This window comes from Sorghum bicolor, chromosome 10, assembly GCF_000003195.3.
Source record: "Sorghum bicolor cultivar BTx623 chromosome 10, Sorghum_bicolor_NCBIv3, whole genome shotgun sequence".
Taxonomy (NCBI): Eukaryota; Viridiplantae; Streptophyta; class Magnoliopsida; order Poales; family Poaceae; genus Sorghum; species Sorghum bicolor.
In genome coordinates, this window is record NC_012879.2 from 59,646,811 (window position 1) to 59,660,834 (window position 14,024).

Consider the following 14,024-nt stretch of genomic DNA (forward strand, 5'->3'; position numbering starts at 1 on the left):
CTTTGTTTCTCCTATTAGCCTCTGGCCCAATGTATGTATAGTTGCTTCAGCCACTGTAGATCTTATCCTAAACTTGTGGTTGCACGTTGCAGCAAAATGGTCGGTATGTGGTCGAAAACATAATCAGATCCTCTAGCCTTTGTGATAGTTTGTGAAGAGTATTCTAGATTTTTAGAATTCTTTTAAAGTCTTGTTTAAGTGCATATGTATTAGTGTTGAATTGAATTGGAGTGAAACTGAAATTAATTTTCACTTCATGTGTTGTAGTGGATAGATGTGCATCCAAATAAGGCTGAAGTGTTCCAGCTTGGTTGACATATTCTGCAAAGTGCATGCACTATGTTTCTTACTAAGATAATAAATTGGTATCGATGGAAATGTTTCTATATATAATATACCCTCTTTGTTTTGAATATAATTTATTTTAGCTTTATTCCAAGTCATTTTTGTATAACTTTGAACAATTTAATAAAAAACACCAACTTAATATATATCAAGTTGTGGTTTCATTAAATTCTTCAATTACATATGATTAATTCGATAGTGTATTTATTTGAACATATATCTATGTTGATATGTTATATAACATATCACACTGAAAATATAAACTACAATTTAAAATGGAGTAGTATTATTGCACAAGCACAACCAACCTCCAACGGAGGACCTCATCCCCTCCGGGTCATCAATCAAGCTTAATCTCCAAGATCACTCTTTCGGGTCAGGGCAATCCCAATGTTAGACACGATATATATAGAAATTATGTTTCCAATGTATAGTTTTTATAGAATATTTTTTCATCCAACCATATTCATTATCTCTCCATTCTCAACTAATCATACCACTTTATGTCTTAAATCTTGTGTAGACATGTTTCTAACTTAGACTCGGTTTTTATAATTTTTGTTTTTTCTCTCTTCAATAACTACCATACTACATTAGCAAAATGCTTAGATGATAATATAATTAATGTCTATAGAAACAATGATGATTTATATGCCTTAGCCATTCTCCGTGCTAGGTTTAGGCCCTCTCTCGCCACCAACGCCTCACGGTGAGGACATCTGGCACATGACCGCCCCTGCAAGCACCCTCCTGCTGTGTCTCGGATCTCCCACTGAAATGCTACCGGAATCGGTATTGGCATAAAAGCACACCGAAAATGGTCAAATGACATACGACAGATTTCCACGTACCACACCAGCCAATAGACTTGAGGCGATGGATCTACGTCACGGCCTTGTTTGGTTTTTATTTATTTATTTTGAAACGGTAGTATTTTTATTTTTATTTGATAATTATTATCTAATTATATAGTAACTATATTCAAAAGATTTATCTTATAATTTATAGATAAATTATGTAATTAGTTTTTACTTTCGACTATATTTAATGCTTTATGCATTATGTCAAAAATTTGATGTGGCAAGGAATTTAAAAAAATGGTTTTTAAATCGTTTTCTTTTCTCCTTCCTGCAAAGCTGAGCCATCACATCACAAGCGTACGTGTATTCAAATATTCCTGACAAATCGCGTCATCGTCGAAAATAAGAGTTTTCCGTTGTATGAAAAACCATAATTAAAAATATTGTTTGCTGATTTATTAATAAATTTAGTAAATAAACTTTACATGACCATAATTATCCTTTTGCCAACGTGTGTACACGAGTGGGCGGTTGGACGCAGTCAAGTCAAGTAACATTTTTTTTTCTGACAAGAAGTCAAGTAGCCTTAATTTGGTACTTGCTACCGTTCCTACGGGATAAGGAGCAAAAAATTTTATATATGATACTCTAACAAAAAAAAATAGTTCATGTTTGAACGAGTTTTTAATGAATAATATTTATATTTATGACTCTAAATTAATTTATTATAAAAATATATTTCATAATTAATCTAATATTATTAATTTGGTCTCATAAATATTGATATTTTTTATTTATAATTAATCAAACTTAAGATATTAAAATATGACACTGTGCTAGAATTATATTTTTTTTCTTAAACGGAGGTAGTATGTCAGTTTTAAAAAAACTATGCTTAGCTCACTCGACTGACTCAGTTGTTGGTACTCGTCTCGTAATCCTATCTTTCTTACTAACCTAGCTACTACTCCAAACCCATTGGTGGATGTCGGAGTTTCGTTATAAATAAACGAGCAGCCCCACGCATTACATTACCTCATCCGGAAAATAAAGCAAGGAGGCCTGGTCAAACTAGCCCAACTCAAATAACTAATCCGACCGGGACTCTTGCCTTGTTCATTTGCAGGACCGGAGTGTGTATAGTTAATAAAATAAAAATCCATCATCATTTTGCATTGTGTAGTGCTCTGTTAGACAGACGGATCTGCACGTCAAATTAAATTTGCGGCCACCTACCTACATTTTGAATGTCAATGTACGTGCTCTGTCGGACAAATGATAATAGAGCCAAGTGCTTAGCTATAAGCTAAATGATTAAAGCTAAGTTATATAGTAAGTTGTCTCATACTTGTCTTTAAAATATCTTCTCTTTTCTATTCCTTCTCACAACACTTATTATCTGGGTCCACCACTACCTATGCATTCGTGTCTAGCTTAGTGTTTACATAAGAGCAAAACTATCATCTCTCTCCTCTCTTATCTCCTCACATCAGCATTAGCTTAGCTATAAACCTATTATTATATATATGCTCTTATAGGAGTAGTGTCTGTATGTAGTTGCAGAACAAAACAAAAAAAAAAGCGTGTGAACGGCCGGGCCAACTGCCAAGGTTTGTCCAAGCAAAGCAGCAGCGAGGAGTTGGTGCACCAACCTTTCCTGCCGCTGCCCTGCCCGGGCCGGCCCTCTTAATCATGCTCGCCGCCGGCCCGATCACATTCACAGCGAGGAGTCAGGACAGGAGAGAACGGCGTTTTCATACTCAAACCACTTAGGCCTTGTTTAGTTCTTAAAGGAAAAAAAATTTTGGTACACCGTAGCACTTTCGTTTATTTGTGATAATTAGACTAACTAGGCTTAAAAGATTTGTCTTGTCAATTTCGACCAAACTGTGCAATTAGTTTTTATTTTCATCTATATTTAATACTTCATGCATAGGTCTAAAAATTCGATGTGACGGAAAATCTTGAAAAAATTTAAGTTTTTTGGTGGAAGTAAACAGGGTCTTAGCTGCTGATAGAGATGTCGACTGTCGTGTCGTGTCCATTAGAGACCGCCCGGCGGTTCAAGTTCAACGAGGGAGGGTGATCGAGTGAGATATGGAGGGTTTGATCAGTTGCTTGTGCATGTATACTTCCTTCTATATGCTAATTAAGATGAGACGACGACGATGATGACATTATGCATGCAGACGCAGTATTGCATTATTGGCGCAACGCGACCACTAATTCGATTGTTGTTTGCGGTGGTGATTATCCTAGACTAAATTAAACAAACAAGATGCCTTTTGAAATTTTTGGCTACCCTCAAGCAGTCAAGCTCATGATGACCGCGCGCGGTAACTAGGCCTTGTTTAGTTCGCAAAATTTTTCAAGATTCTCCGTCACATCGAATCTTGCGGCACATGCATGGAGCATTAAATATACATGAAAACAAAAACTATTTGCACAGTTCATCTGTAAACCACGAGATGAATCTTTTGAGCCTACTTACTCTATAATTAGACAATATTTGTCAAATAAAAACGAAAGTGCTACAGTGTCGTTTTTCACCTGTTTTTGCGAACTGAACAAGGCCTAAAAGGTGTTGGTGACTTGTGCTCGGATGTGATCTGATCTGATCTCTGATGATGCGCCGCCGCATTTCGACGACGTGACACCAATCGGAACAGGGTCTCCTAGGGTAGGGTTATTTTTATATATATATTTTTACAACGTGGGAAACGGCGACCGCACAACACACCACACACGACTCCAGGGAGGTGAAAAAGGCCTTCACCTCGAAATACAAAAAGTTTTCCTATCACATCGAATCTTACGGCATATACATAAAATATTAAATATATACGAAAACAAAATCTAATCACATACTCTAGTTTTTTAACTCTAGTTAGTTTATGATAAGACAATATTTACTATAAATAAACGAAAGTACTATATTAGTAAAATCTAAAAAAATTTCGCATCAAATCTCCGCGAGTCTCCGTTCCTCTATTATTCTCTGCCACTGCAAGTCTGCATCCAAAATTCCCCTTTCCCTAGCGCGCGCCGGTCGGTCAAAAAGGCCCTCGCCCGAAGATTTTCTGTATATGAAGTTCTGGACAACTCAACTCAGGCCTTATCAGTTCACCCAAAAACCAAAACACTTTTTAACATTCTTTGTCATATCGAATTTTGTAAAACAGGCATGCACAAAGCATTAAATATAAACAAAAATAAAAACTAATTGCATAGTTTATCTGTAAATTATGAGATAAATCTTTAGAGTCTAATTATTTCATGATTAAACAATAATTACCAAATAAAAACAAAAGTGTTACACTATCCAAAACTTAAAAAAATCAAAACTAAACAAAACCTCAGAGAGTCTCAACCGGCACTGTTCACTCCATGTTTTCCATTCCATTCCACTCCATCGACATACGCAACCTGCTGGTGCTGGGTTATCATCAAGTATTCAAGTGTACTGGTCACAATGAACCATTTATGGCTCCGTTTACTTATTTTATAAGCTGCAGTTACATTTTTTATATCAGCTAATAATATTTTTCTCTCATAACAAATCAGCGAATAATACTTTCAGTCATGACTTTTCAGATAAGCGATATCTCTCTCTCACACACACTCTCTTAACTTTGTTGGAACTGAAAGCAACGTATCATTCTTACACTCCATGATTTGATCACGAGGTGTGCTGGCAATGTCATGCATGCACACGGAGCCGACGAGCGAAGACGACCGAATAAAATTAAGCGTGTGTTTGGTTGCACGGTTATAGTGGGATGGGTTGAATTGGGTTGGACCCATTTTTGGGGCCGTTTGGTTTGCAGAGAAGCTGAGTTGGATTTATCCCCTAAGGGGAAAATATGCTGCGTAGATGCAGGTTCACCCAATTCCTCCAAATCAGAGAAATCGGCCGAACCCACTTCGCCTAGGCGCTTGGGCGTAACCGCGGGGAGCAGATGCGACAGCCACACTCGTTGGGGAGCGACAACAGCAGCCATGGCGCGTTGGAGCATGCTAGGAGGGGCCCACAGCAGAGGGCCCTAGCGGCGGCTATTGCACCGACAAAGGTGAGGGCCGCAGTGGTTGTCGCACTTGCACGGATGAGGGCTGCGGCGGTTGTCGCACCGATGCGTTTACGTAGCGGCAACACCAGCATTAATTAGAATGGATCCATATCGACAACAGCAGATGAGGGTGTGTGCGAGCAGGGGAGGAAGAAGGGCGGCAACACCAGACCGAGCGACTGCGAGCAGAGACGGTCCACGACTGTGCAACCAAGCTGTGAGCCATGCAATTCGTGAGCAGGGGAGGTAGAAGATGAGTTAGAGGAGGCTAATGTATGAGCTTCGCATGTCAGGGACCTCAACCCACATTGCATTCTCCTCCAACCAAACACGAAATGAGGGATAACCCCATCCCAATAACCAAACAAGAAATGGAATTAACCCAACCCCCAAAAAACTAGAACGGAGTCAATTCAACCTAGCTAGTTCCAAAACCAAACCCGCGCTAAAGCGCCTACGTGTGTGGCATCAACCATCTGAATGCATGACCAGGAACGCCATGCATCCTCTTTCTCTAAAAAGAGGAACGCCATACATGTGAACACCAAGCCTAGCTATGATCTCTTTGTTTCTAAATAAATAGATTTCTATAGTTATTTTAATTCAAAGTTTTAAAACTCTAACCAAATTTCTATAAAAATCCAACAAGATTTATGACACTAATTAGCATCATTAGATAAACCATACAACATATTTTCATAATACGCTCATTTTATATCATACATATTGTTATTATGTTCTGTAAAATTAGTCAAAATCTAAGATATTTTCCGGACGGGAGAGATGGCATTGCGCGTCACAGTACACCTCGTGACGACCGCAGCAGACGATGCGACCCAGGCAAAAAAAAAAACGATTTCCCATGTACCGTACCGTGCCCCTACTTCCTACTAGCGGTCAGCCCCGCTGCCAGCACCCAGCAGGACATGCACACCAGCCTCCGTGGACTTTGCTGACCAAGCTGTATTTCCCCTTTCCTTCCCCACCATGAGTGTGTCTCGCGCACGATTCGCACCACCAACCCCCACTGCGCGCTATAAAACCAAGCAAACTCTCATCAGGTTCAGTTCACGCAGCAGAGACCTCGACGCACTCACCACACAGCCTCGCGTTTCCACCTACAGCGACACAGGCCACTACCAGCTAGCTACCTCGGCACGCCCAGCCGGCCAGCTCTCAGCTGATCACGTCCGTACGCGTCATGGCAATGGCATCGGCTCTGCCGCCGTTCACGGTGCGGCGCGGGGAACCCGTGCTGGTGGCGCCGTCGTCGCCAACGCCGCGGGAGACGAAGCCGCTGTCGGACATCGACGACTCCGAGGGCATGCGCTTCTACAGCTCTGGCATCCACCTGTACCGCGCCAACCCATCCAAGGCCGGCCAGGACCCGGCCACGGTCATCCGCGAGGCGCTGGCGCAGGCGCTCGTCCCCTACTACCCGCTCGCCGGCCGCCTCCGCGAGGTGGAAGGCAGGAAGCTCGTCGTCGACTGCGCCGCGCAGGGCGTCCTGTTCGCCGAGGCCGACGTCGACCTCACCGCCGACGACTTCGGCGACGTCCAGAGCCCGCCGTTCCCGTGCTTCGAGCAGTTCATCCTCGAGAGCACCACCGTCGCCGGCGTCGAGCCCGTCGTCGACCGCCCCTTGCTGTACGTCCAGGTCACCCGCCTGGCGTGCGGCGGCTTCATCTTCGGCCAGCGCTTCTGCCACTGCGTCGTGGACGCCCCGGGCGGGATGCAGTTCGAGAAGGCCGTGTGCGAGATCGCGCGCGGCGCCGCCGCGCCGTCCGTCGCGCCGGCCTGGGGCAGGGAGATGTTCATGGCGCGCAACCCGCCTCGCCCGGCCTACCCGCACGTCGAGTACCGCGAGCCCGCGGGCGGCGTTGGCGTCGACCGGATACTGACCACTCCCGCCGCTGACATGGTTCGCGTGCCCTTCTTCTTCGGGGCACGGGAGATCGCTGGGCTGCGCCAGCGGGCGCCGCCCGGGATGCGCTGCTCCCGGTTCGAGCTCGTCGCCGCGTGCATCTGGCGCAGCCGCACCGCCGCGCTCGGGTACGCACCCGACGAAGAGGTGCGCCTGTCCTTCATCGTGAACGCACGCGGCCGGCCCGACATCCCGCTCCTCGAGGGATTCTACGGGAACGCCTTCGCCTACTCCGTCGCGGCGGCCACCGCCGGGGAGCTCTGCGGCGGGGACCTCGGTTTCGCGCTGGAGCTCGTGAAGAAGGCCAAGTCGGCGGTGACCTACGACTACCTGGTGTCGGTGGCGGACCTGATGGTGCTGACGGGGCGGCCGCTGTTCGAGGTGTCGAGAACGTACATCGTGTCGGACATCAGCCACGCCGGGTTCAAGAGCATCGACTTCGGCTGGGGTGAGGCCGTCTACGGCGGGCCGGCGAAAGGCGGCGAAGGGCCGCTCCCCGGCGTCACCAACTACTTCTCAAGGGCCAAGAACGGCAAGGGGGAGGAAGGCACCGTCGTGCCCATCTGCCTGCCCAAGGACGCCATGGAGAAGTTCCAGCTCGAGGTGGAAGGCCTCACCGCCGAGCTCTAGGCGATCCACCGCCGCGCACCGGCCGGCCGGCCGGGGTACATGCATATATACATGTCAGGGTGTGCGCATGCATAACAATAGCCTACCAAGGAAGGCATGAGCGCAACTTTACACTACTGTAGATAGAACGTCGTCATCAAGTACGTACACCATAAATGCGTCCTGTTCGTCTCGTCGATATGGCGGTATATATACGCGTGTTTTGTTTTCTTACTATATACACAGCTGTACGTACGCACCGAAATATATACGGTGGTGTGTTCTCCACCGAAATATCACTTGCAGATTTGCAATGTCAATCCCGGCTCAAGTTGCAAGTAGGCTTCTACCATATATCGTCTAGTCTAAAACCTAGTAATCCATCACACAAACTTTTGTTACGTACGTAGTGGTAAGGACAGCTGGCTAAATGGCTAATGATAAACCCCTATAGATTAGAAGCAGCAGGATGACGTCGGTTCTGCATCACCGTGAGCTGTTGCCTGATGAACTCCTGCGTAGTAATTGCGCAGTGCAATTTCACAATTTATTCATCATGATAATTATCGTTACCTCTCGATCTCTGGCCTTACCTTAATTGAAAGCCATGCATCACTACTGCAGGTTAAGTTCTTTACCGAGCGTTTGGGACACTTAGCAAAGATACATTTACACTCGGTAAAGGCATTTCTGAGTTTCGCACTCGGCAAAGGGGCCTCGACAGAGACCTATTCGGCAAAAGATTATTTGTCGAGTGCCGAATGTTGGCCACTCGGCAAAGAAAAGCCGCCATGACGGCCCAGACCACGGTAACACTCACCTTTGTTGATCATTGCTATCCGGCACTCGACAAAGATTTTTTAAAACTTTCTTTTTCATACAAAATCTTTGCTAAGTGTCCCTAGGTGGCTCTCGATAAAGAAAATTTTAATTTTTTATTACTAAAAACTTTGTCGAGTGTTAAAGCCACCGAAGACCTACACATCGACCTCCAACAAACAAACTCCATACTTGCCATGGTTCTAAACCCGCGACAGCTAGCGCGTCGGGTAGGGGAGAGCGTTATGTGTGATCGCCGCTTTACGGTGGCCAGAACCACCCGCTTCGCCATCAGAGCCGGATACGCCACCCTATGCAATTCACTGGTGAAATCATCACTTGCGGCTCCTTCGCCCCCTGTCAAGTTCTCAGTTATGGGAGCTTGGACTACGTCACCGACCACACGACCACAATAGAGAGATTCACCCTCTTGAGGAGACTTCGTCGGAGGACAGCGAGTCTCTGACGACATATGTACAATGGATGGAGCCATTTGGTGTCGACCGGGTAATTGTTGTGAAGGTGCATCCATGGGTGGAGTAGATTCTATATTCTATGTAAAATTATGAGCCAAGTGTCAACCGGGTCAGTTGAGCCAAGCAGATCTTTTTTGTTACCGATATATGAATTATCCTAATCCATGGCAACGCTAGAAGGTGGTGTATATGTACCAGTGGATAGAGTAGTTTGACCTCGATGGGGTGATAGATTCTATTCTATGTAAAATTACGACCCAAGTGCTAGCCGGGTTAGTTGCATGAGCCAAGGATGGTCTTTTTAATTATTGATATATGAATTATTCTAGTCCATGGCAACCCTGGAAGATGGTGTATGTACCAATAGATGTTGCAGTTTGACCTCGACCGAGTAACCGTTGCGAAGGAGCATCCACTTCAATCATCCATCATAATATTATTATCTGCTATGCATGACGTACTGACCGGCTGATTTACTTTGTACAGTTACGTAGACTAGTAGATGGTGTACAATTACACTAGTATATGCTTAACGCTCGTGATGGTTTAGTTTATAGAGAGTAGAAAAGAAAAAGGAATCCACATGTCTCTTGGTTGGTGGAAATTTGTCGTGTCATTTGACCCTTTGAGATTTTTGAGTCTTGTAGCGTCTAGCCTACCCACCATATACAAAAGACAAATCTTTGTTTCCTACTACTAGCTGGCTAATGATAAGTCAGGATGACGTTTGTCTCCACATCACCGCGAACGCTATAATCTAGCTTGTTAGTTACTCCCTTCGTCTCAAACAAATCAAAACTTCTGAAGTTGTTGTAAGTTGGAATTTTTATAAGATTGATCAACTTTATAACACCAAATAAATATACAATAAAAATATATTTCATGATATGGTCCATGGTACTAACTTTTCTATCATAAAAAATAAAAAATTGCTATTATTTTTGTTATAAATTTGGTGCCCTTGGTGGCTTCGTCGAAGAGGATCGAGCACCTGTGCTCTTGGTGTTCTTTGGTGGAACCATAAACGAAGAACGAAATGGATTGGGTTGACCTAAAAACCCTCCAAAAAAAATTTACTGGATAAGATCGAGTCAGCGTGCGTTTGAGCCAACCAATTGTAACCCACTGGCATGATGGTACACAATGCAAGAGTCCATATGAGATTAGTTACTAGCTTGAGAGGGCTAGGTTTTTTTTTTTTAGCAAAAGGGTGGTCATCCTTCGTTATACATCAGCATAAGAAGTACAGACTCTATCAAAATGGAGGTAGGTGGCCGCAAATTGAATTGACGTGCAGCTCCGACAGATCGATCACACAATGGAATGGAAATTCATGACTGGGTCGGATTAGTTTGAGTTGAGTGCGCTAGTTAGACCAGGCCTCCTCCTTTCTTTGTGTTTCTGGATGTGGTAACAGTTGGGGTTGGTCGATCACACAGTAGACTTAACCCTGAAATCGCACCGGAATATACAAAAAAGAGTAAGCAAAATTGCGATTGCGAGGCAAGTAGCCAATTAAAGTACTACCAACGGCAAACGGGGTCAGTTGAGTGAGCTAAGCGTAGTATATAAATAGTAAGTTGCTCCTGCTCAAATAATCCGTTATAAACGAATCGATGGATCTCCTCAGGTCTATTGGCCTGGTGGAAAATGGAAATCTGTCGTGACCATTTTGAGCAGTAGGTAGTCTTTCTGCCATCGTCTAACCCAATCCATCACGCAAATTTTGGTCACCAACTACAGTACACGTAGTTGGCTAGAGATAAACCCCTATAGAAGCCAGATTCGTTCTCAGCGGCGCTCGCCATAGAGCGTGTTTTTGTTTTTGTTTTTGTTTTTTTTTTTTTGCGAGCATATAGAGCGTGTCTTTGTTTATCCTGAGACAAAGAAGCGTCCGATTCCCATTTGGAAATGCAAGAAGTGTATGACCCTCTTCATCAACAGCTTTATGAGCTATTATGAACTTTTTTTTTTTGTCAAATATCATTTTTTTAAGAACAGTTTCATAGGTAAGGTTCTTTTTTTATACTCTCATAAAGGAATAGAGAGATGTGAACTCAAAAATAAAAAGGTTTTACAGCTCTCTCCCTTGTTTCCCTCTCTCAACCATGTACAAAGTTGTTGATGAAGATGTTTTGACGTCAAACACTTTTTATAAAATAGTTCAGCTTCACCAAAAAAACTGCTTGTAGAGCTGTTTTTCAAAAAAAAAAAAGTGAAGAGTCCTAATCGGATTAGTTAATTTAGTTGAGTGGGGTAATTAGACCTGGCCTCCTTGCTTTGTTTTCCGAATGTGGTAATTGAAAGCTTCAACTTTTAAAGTTGTCTTAAGTCAAATTTTTAAAACTTTGACCGAATTTTTAGAAAAAAAACTCAGATTTATAGTACCAAGGCCTTGTTTAGTTCCACCCAAAAATCTAAAACTTTTTCAAGATTTCTCATCACATCGAATCTTGCGGCACATACATAGAGTATTAAATATGAATAAAAATAATAATTAATTGTACAGTTTGTTTTTAATTTACGAGACGAATCTTTTAAACCTTGTTAGTCTATAATTAGACTTAATTATCAAATATAAACGAAAGTGCTAACCAGATAAGGTTATAAGCAAAATTAGGATTACGAGGCAAGTACCAACCGGGTCACTTGAGTGAGCTAAGCATAGTTTTTTTTTATCTGACAGACTGACATATACATAAATTGCTCCTAACCCGGAGCAGCAAGGGCTGGAAGGTGCACACTGATGCTGACAGTGCATGGACAATCAACCAAAGATTCCAACTTGACTACCGCCGTGAAATTTCCTCAAAGGCAATCGATCGAGACACCGTTTGCCATGCAAGTTGCATGCATGCAACTCCATCCGCTGTGCATGACGACTAATCAACGACTGACTGATGACCCTGGCTCGATCGACGTGTACAATATATAACGCACACGTTGGCAAAAGGATATATAGTAGGAGACTGGTATATATATACTGGCCTGTACGACGCAACGCATGCACACTCTTAGAATTTTCATCGACGCTTGATAGCTGGGAACTTTTCAAATACACGTACGCTTGTGATGTGATGTGGCTCAGTTTTAGTAGGAAGGAGAAATTAAAACAAATCGACCGATCTCCCCAAGTCTAGTCTATTGGCTGCTCGAATCATTTGACCTTGAGCTGTAGTCTTCTGTCATCGTCTCACCTAATTCCCATCTCACAAACTTTTGTTACCTAATCCCTCCATCTCTAAATATATATTGCTTTCGCCTTCCGAGAAACAATTTTAACTAAATATATATTAAAAAATATTAACATTTATAATACATAATTAGTATTATTGGACAAATATTTAAATCTAGTTTTTTTAAATAAATTTATTCAGAGAAAAAATATTATATGTATTTTCTATAAATTGAGTTAAAGTTACTGATACACAAATTGTGGCAACAAATATTTAGTAACAGAGGGAGCAGCTAGTACAGACGTACAGTCCTTGGCTAATGATAAACCTCTGTCGAAAGCAAAGTATCTCCGCTGGCCATAGGCGGGTGGATGACGTCAGCTCTACGTCACTATGAGCGTGTGTGTTTTTCACCGGATCAATCATTAAGTAACTGCATCCTCAGCTTCTTGCTCTCCTCTGCTTACAACAACCTGTTATTAGAAGTGGTTAGGCAATAAGCCCGCTAACTTTTTGTAGTTGTGTCATTTGCAACTTGTGAGTAAGTTGCAGTGTATTCGTCTTCACAATTTATTGTTATGTTATCTTCTCTTCCTCTGGCCTTACCTGAAAGCCGTACACATGTCTGCCTCCAACCTTTCCATCTCAGGAATGTCACCTTATGTGATGGCATACAGAGATAGATTGGAGCCAATAATTGAAGAAGGCACTGTATAGAGACTTGTCTAAGCGCTCAAAGCTTTTTTCAAAATAAATAAATAAATAAGAAAATGGAAGACAAACCCATGGTTCTATGGAACGCGATGAACTGCTCCACAGTAGGCCCTGTGCGGCCATGCACAGTATAATATGCCCTTTTTTGCCACATAAAGGTCTGTTTGAATGTCGGAAAATTAAGCGAAATTATTTTCAGTTACAACTTAATCCTACATCAGATGTCTCCTCGGTCTTGGCGCCCATGACTAATCCTGTTTATGTGCTAATCAACCAAGCTATCCCTTCTCGTAAATTTTTTCCTAATTATTTTGGATGCTTTAGATGTTGACCATTGTCCCAGATGCTCTTTCTAAGGACTCCGGAGGAGACAGGTTTGGTGACCAAACCATATGGGTAGTGCAGCAATCAATCAGGTTTTTTTTTGAAAGATTAGGAGGGGCAAGAAGCCCCTACTAGGCTACTACAGCATGTATTGAAAATAAAACTCAGGTACAGTTACATACAAAGGTTTGTGGAGTGTATGCAAATCTTTCTACCCCTTCAAATATTTTTCTACACTGTATATATGGCTATGTCAAGGTACATATATAGTAGAAGTAATAAACATTATAAATACAGAAAAATAAAAACGGCATATAGTTTAGATTGGATGGAATAGATTGGATGTAAAATTACAAGCCAACCATAATTGTTTTAACCTAATCCATGGCAACGTACACTGGAAGGTGGTGTATGTACAATGGATGGAGCAGTTTGACCTAGCTCAACCGAGAATCCGTCGTGAAGGTGCATCCACCAACCATGCATCATAATATTATTATCCGCTATGCTGGTTGACTCTGGCTAATCTGTACAATTACACGCTAGTATTTTTTTTTGTGAAATTACATACTAGTATATGACGCACGTTTGCAAAAGGATACTGTATATACGATCGAGAGCGTGGAGACATGCTATGACTGACCGTCAGTGACTTGTATGACACAAACACAAACTCTTGTGGTTCTCTTCGCTGACTTGTACAAAGACTTAGCAGGGAATGCACGTACTTACGCGCATAACGCTTGTGAGTTGTGATGGTTTAGTTTATA

At 42.8% G+C, this 14,024-nt stretch overlaps 1 protein-coding gene across 1 annotated transcript; it reads left to right on the plus strand.

Moving 5' to 3' along the window:
• LOC8065605 (benzyl alcohol O-benzoyltransferase) lies at positions 6,262–8,065 on the plus strand. Its single transcript, XM_002437530.2, has one exon. The coding sequence runs from the start codon at positions 6,414–6,416 to the stop codon at positions 7,764–7,766; it is 1,353 nt and encodes a 450-aa protein (XP_002437575.1). The 5' UTR covers positions 6,262–6,413; the 3' UTR covers positions 7,767–8,065.

What these genes read in the sequence shown, in the direction of transcription:
- LOC8065605 (XM_002437530.2), top strand. Translation starts at nt 6,414, where the DNA reads ATGGCAATGGCATCGGCTCTGCCGCCGTTCACGGTGCGGCGCGGGGAA.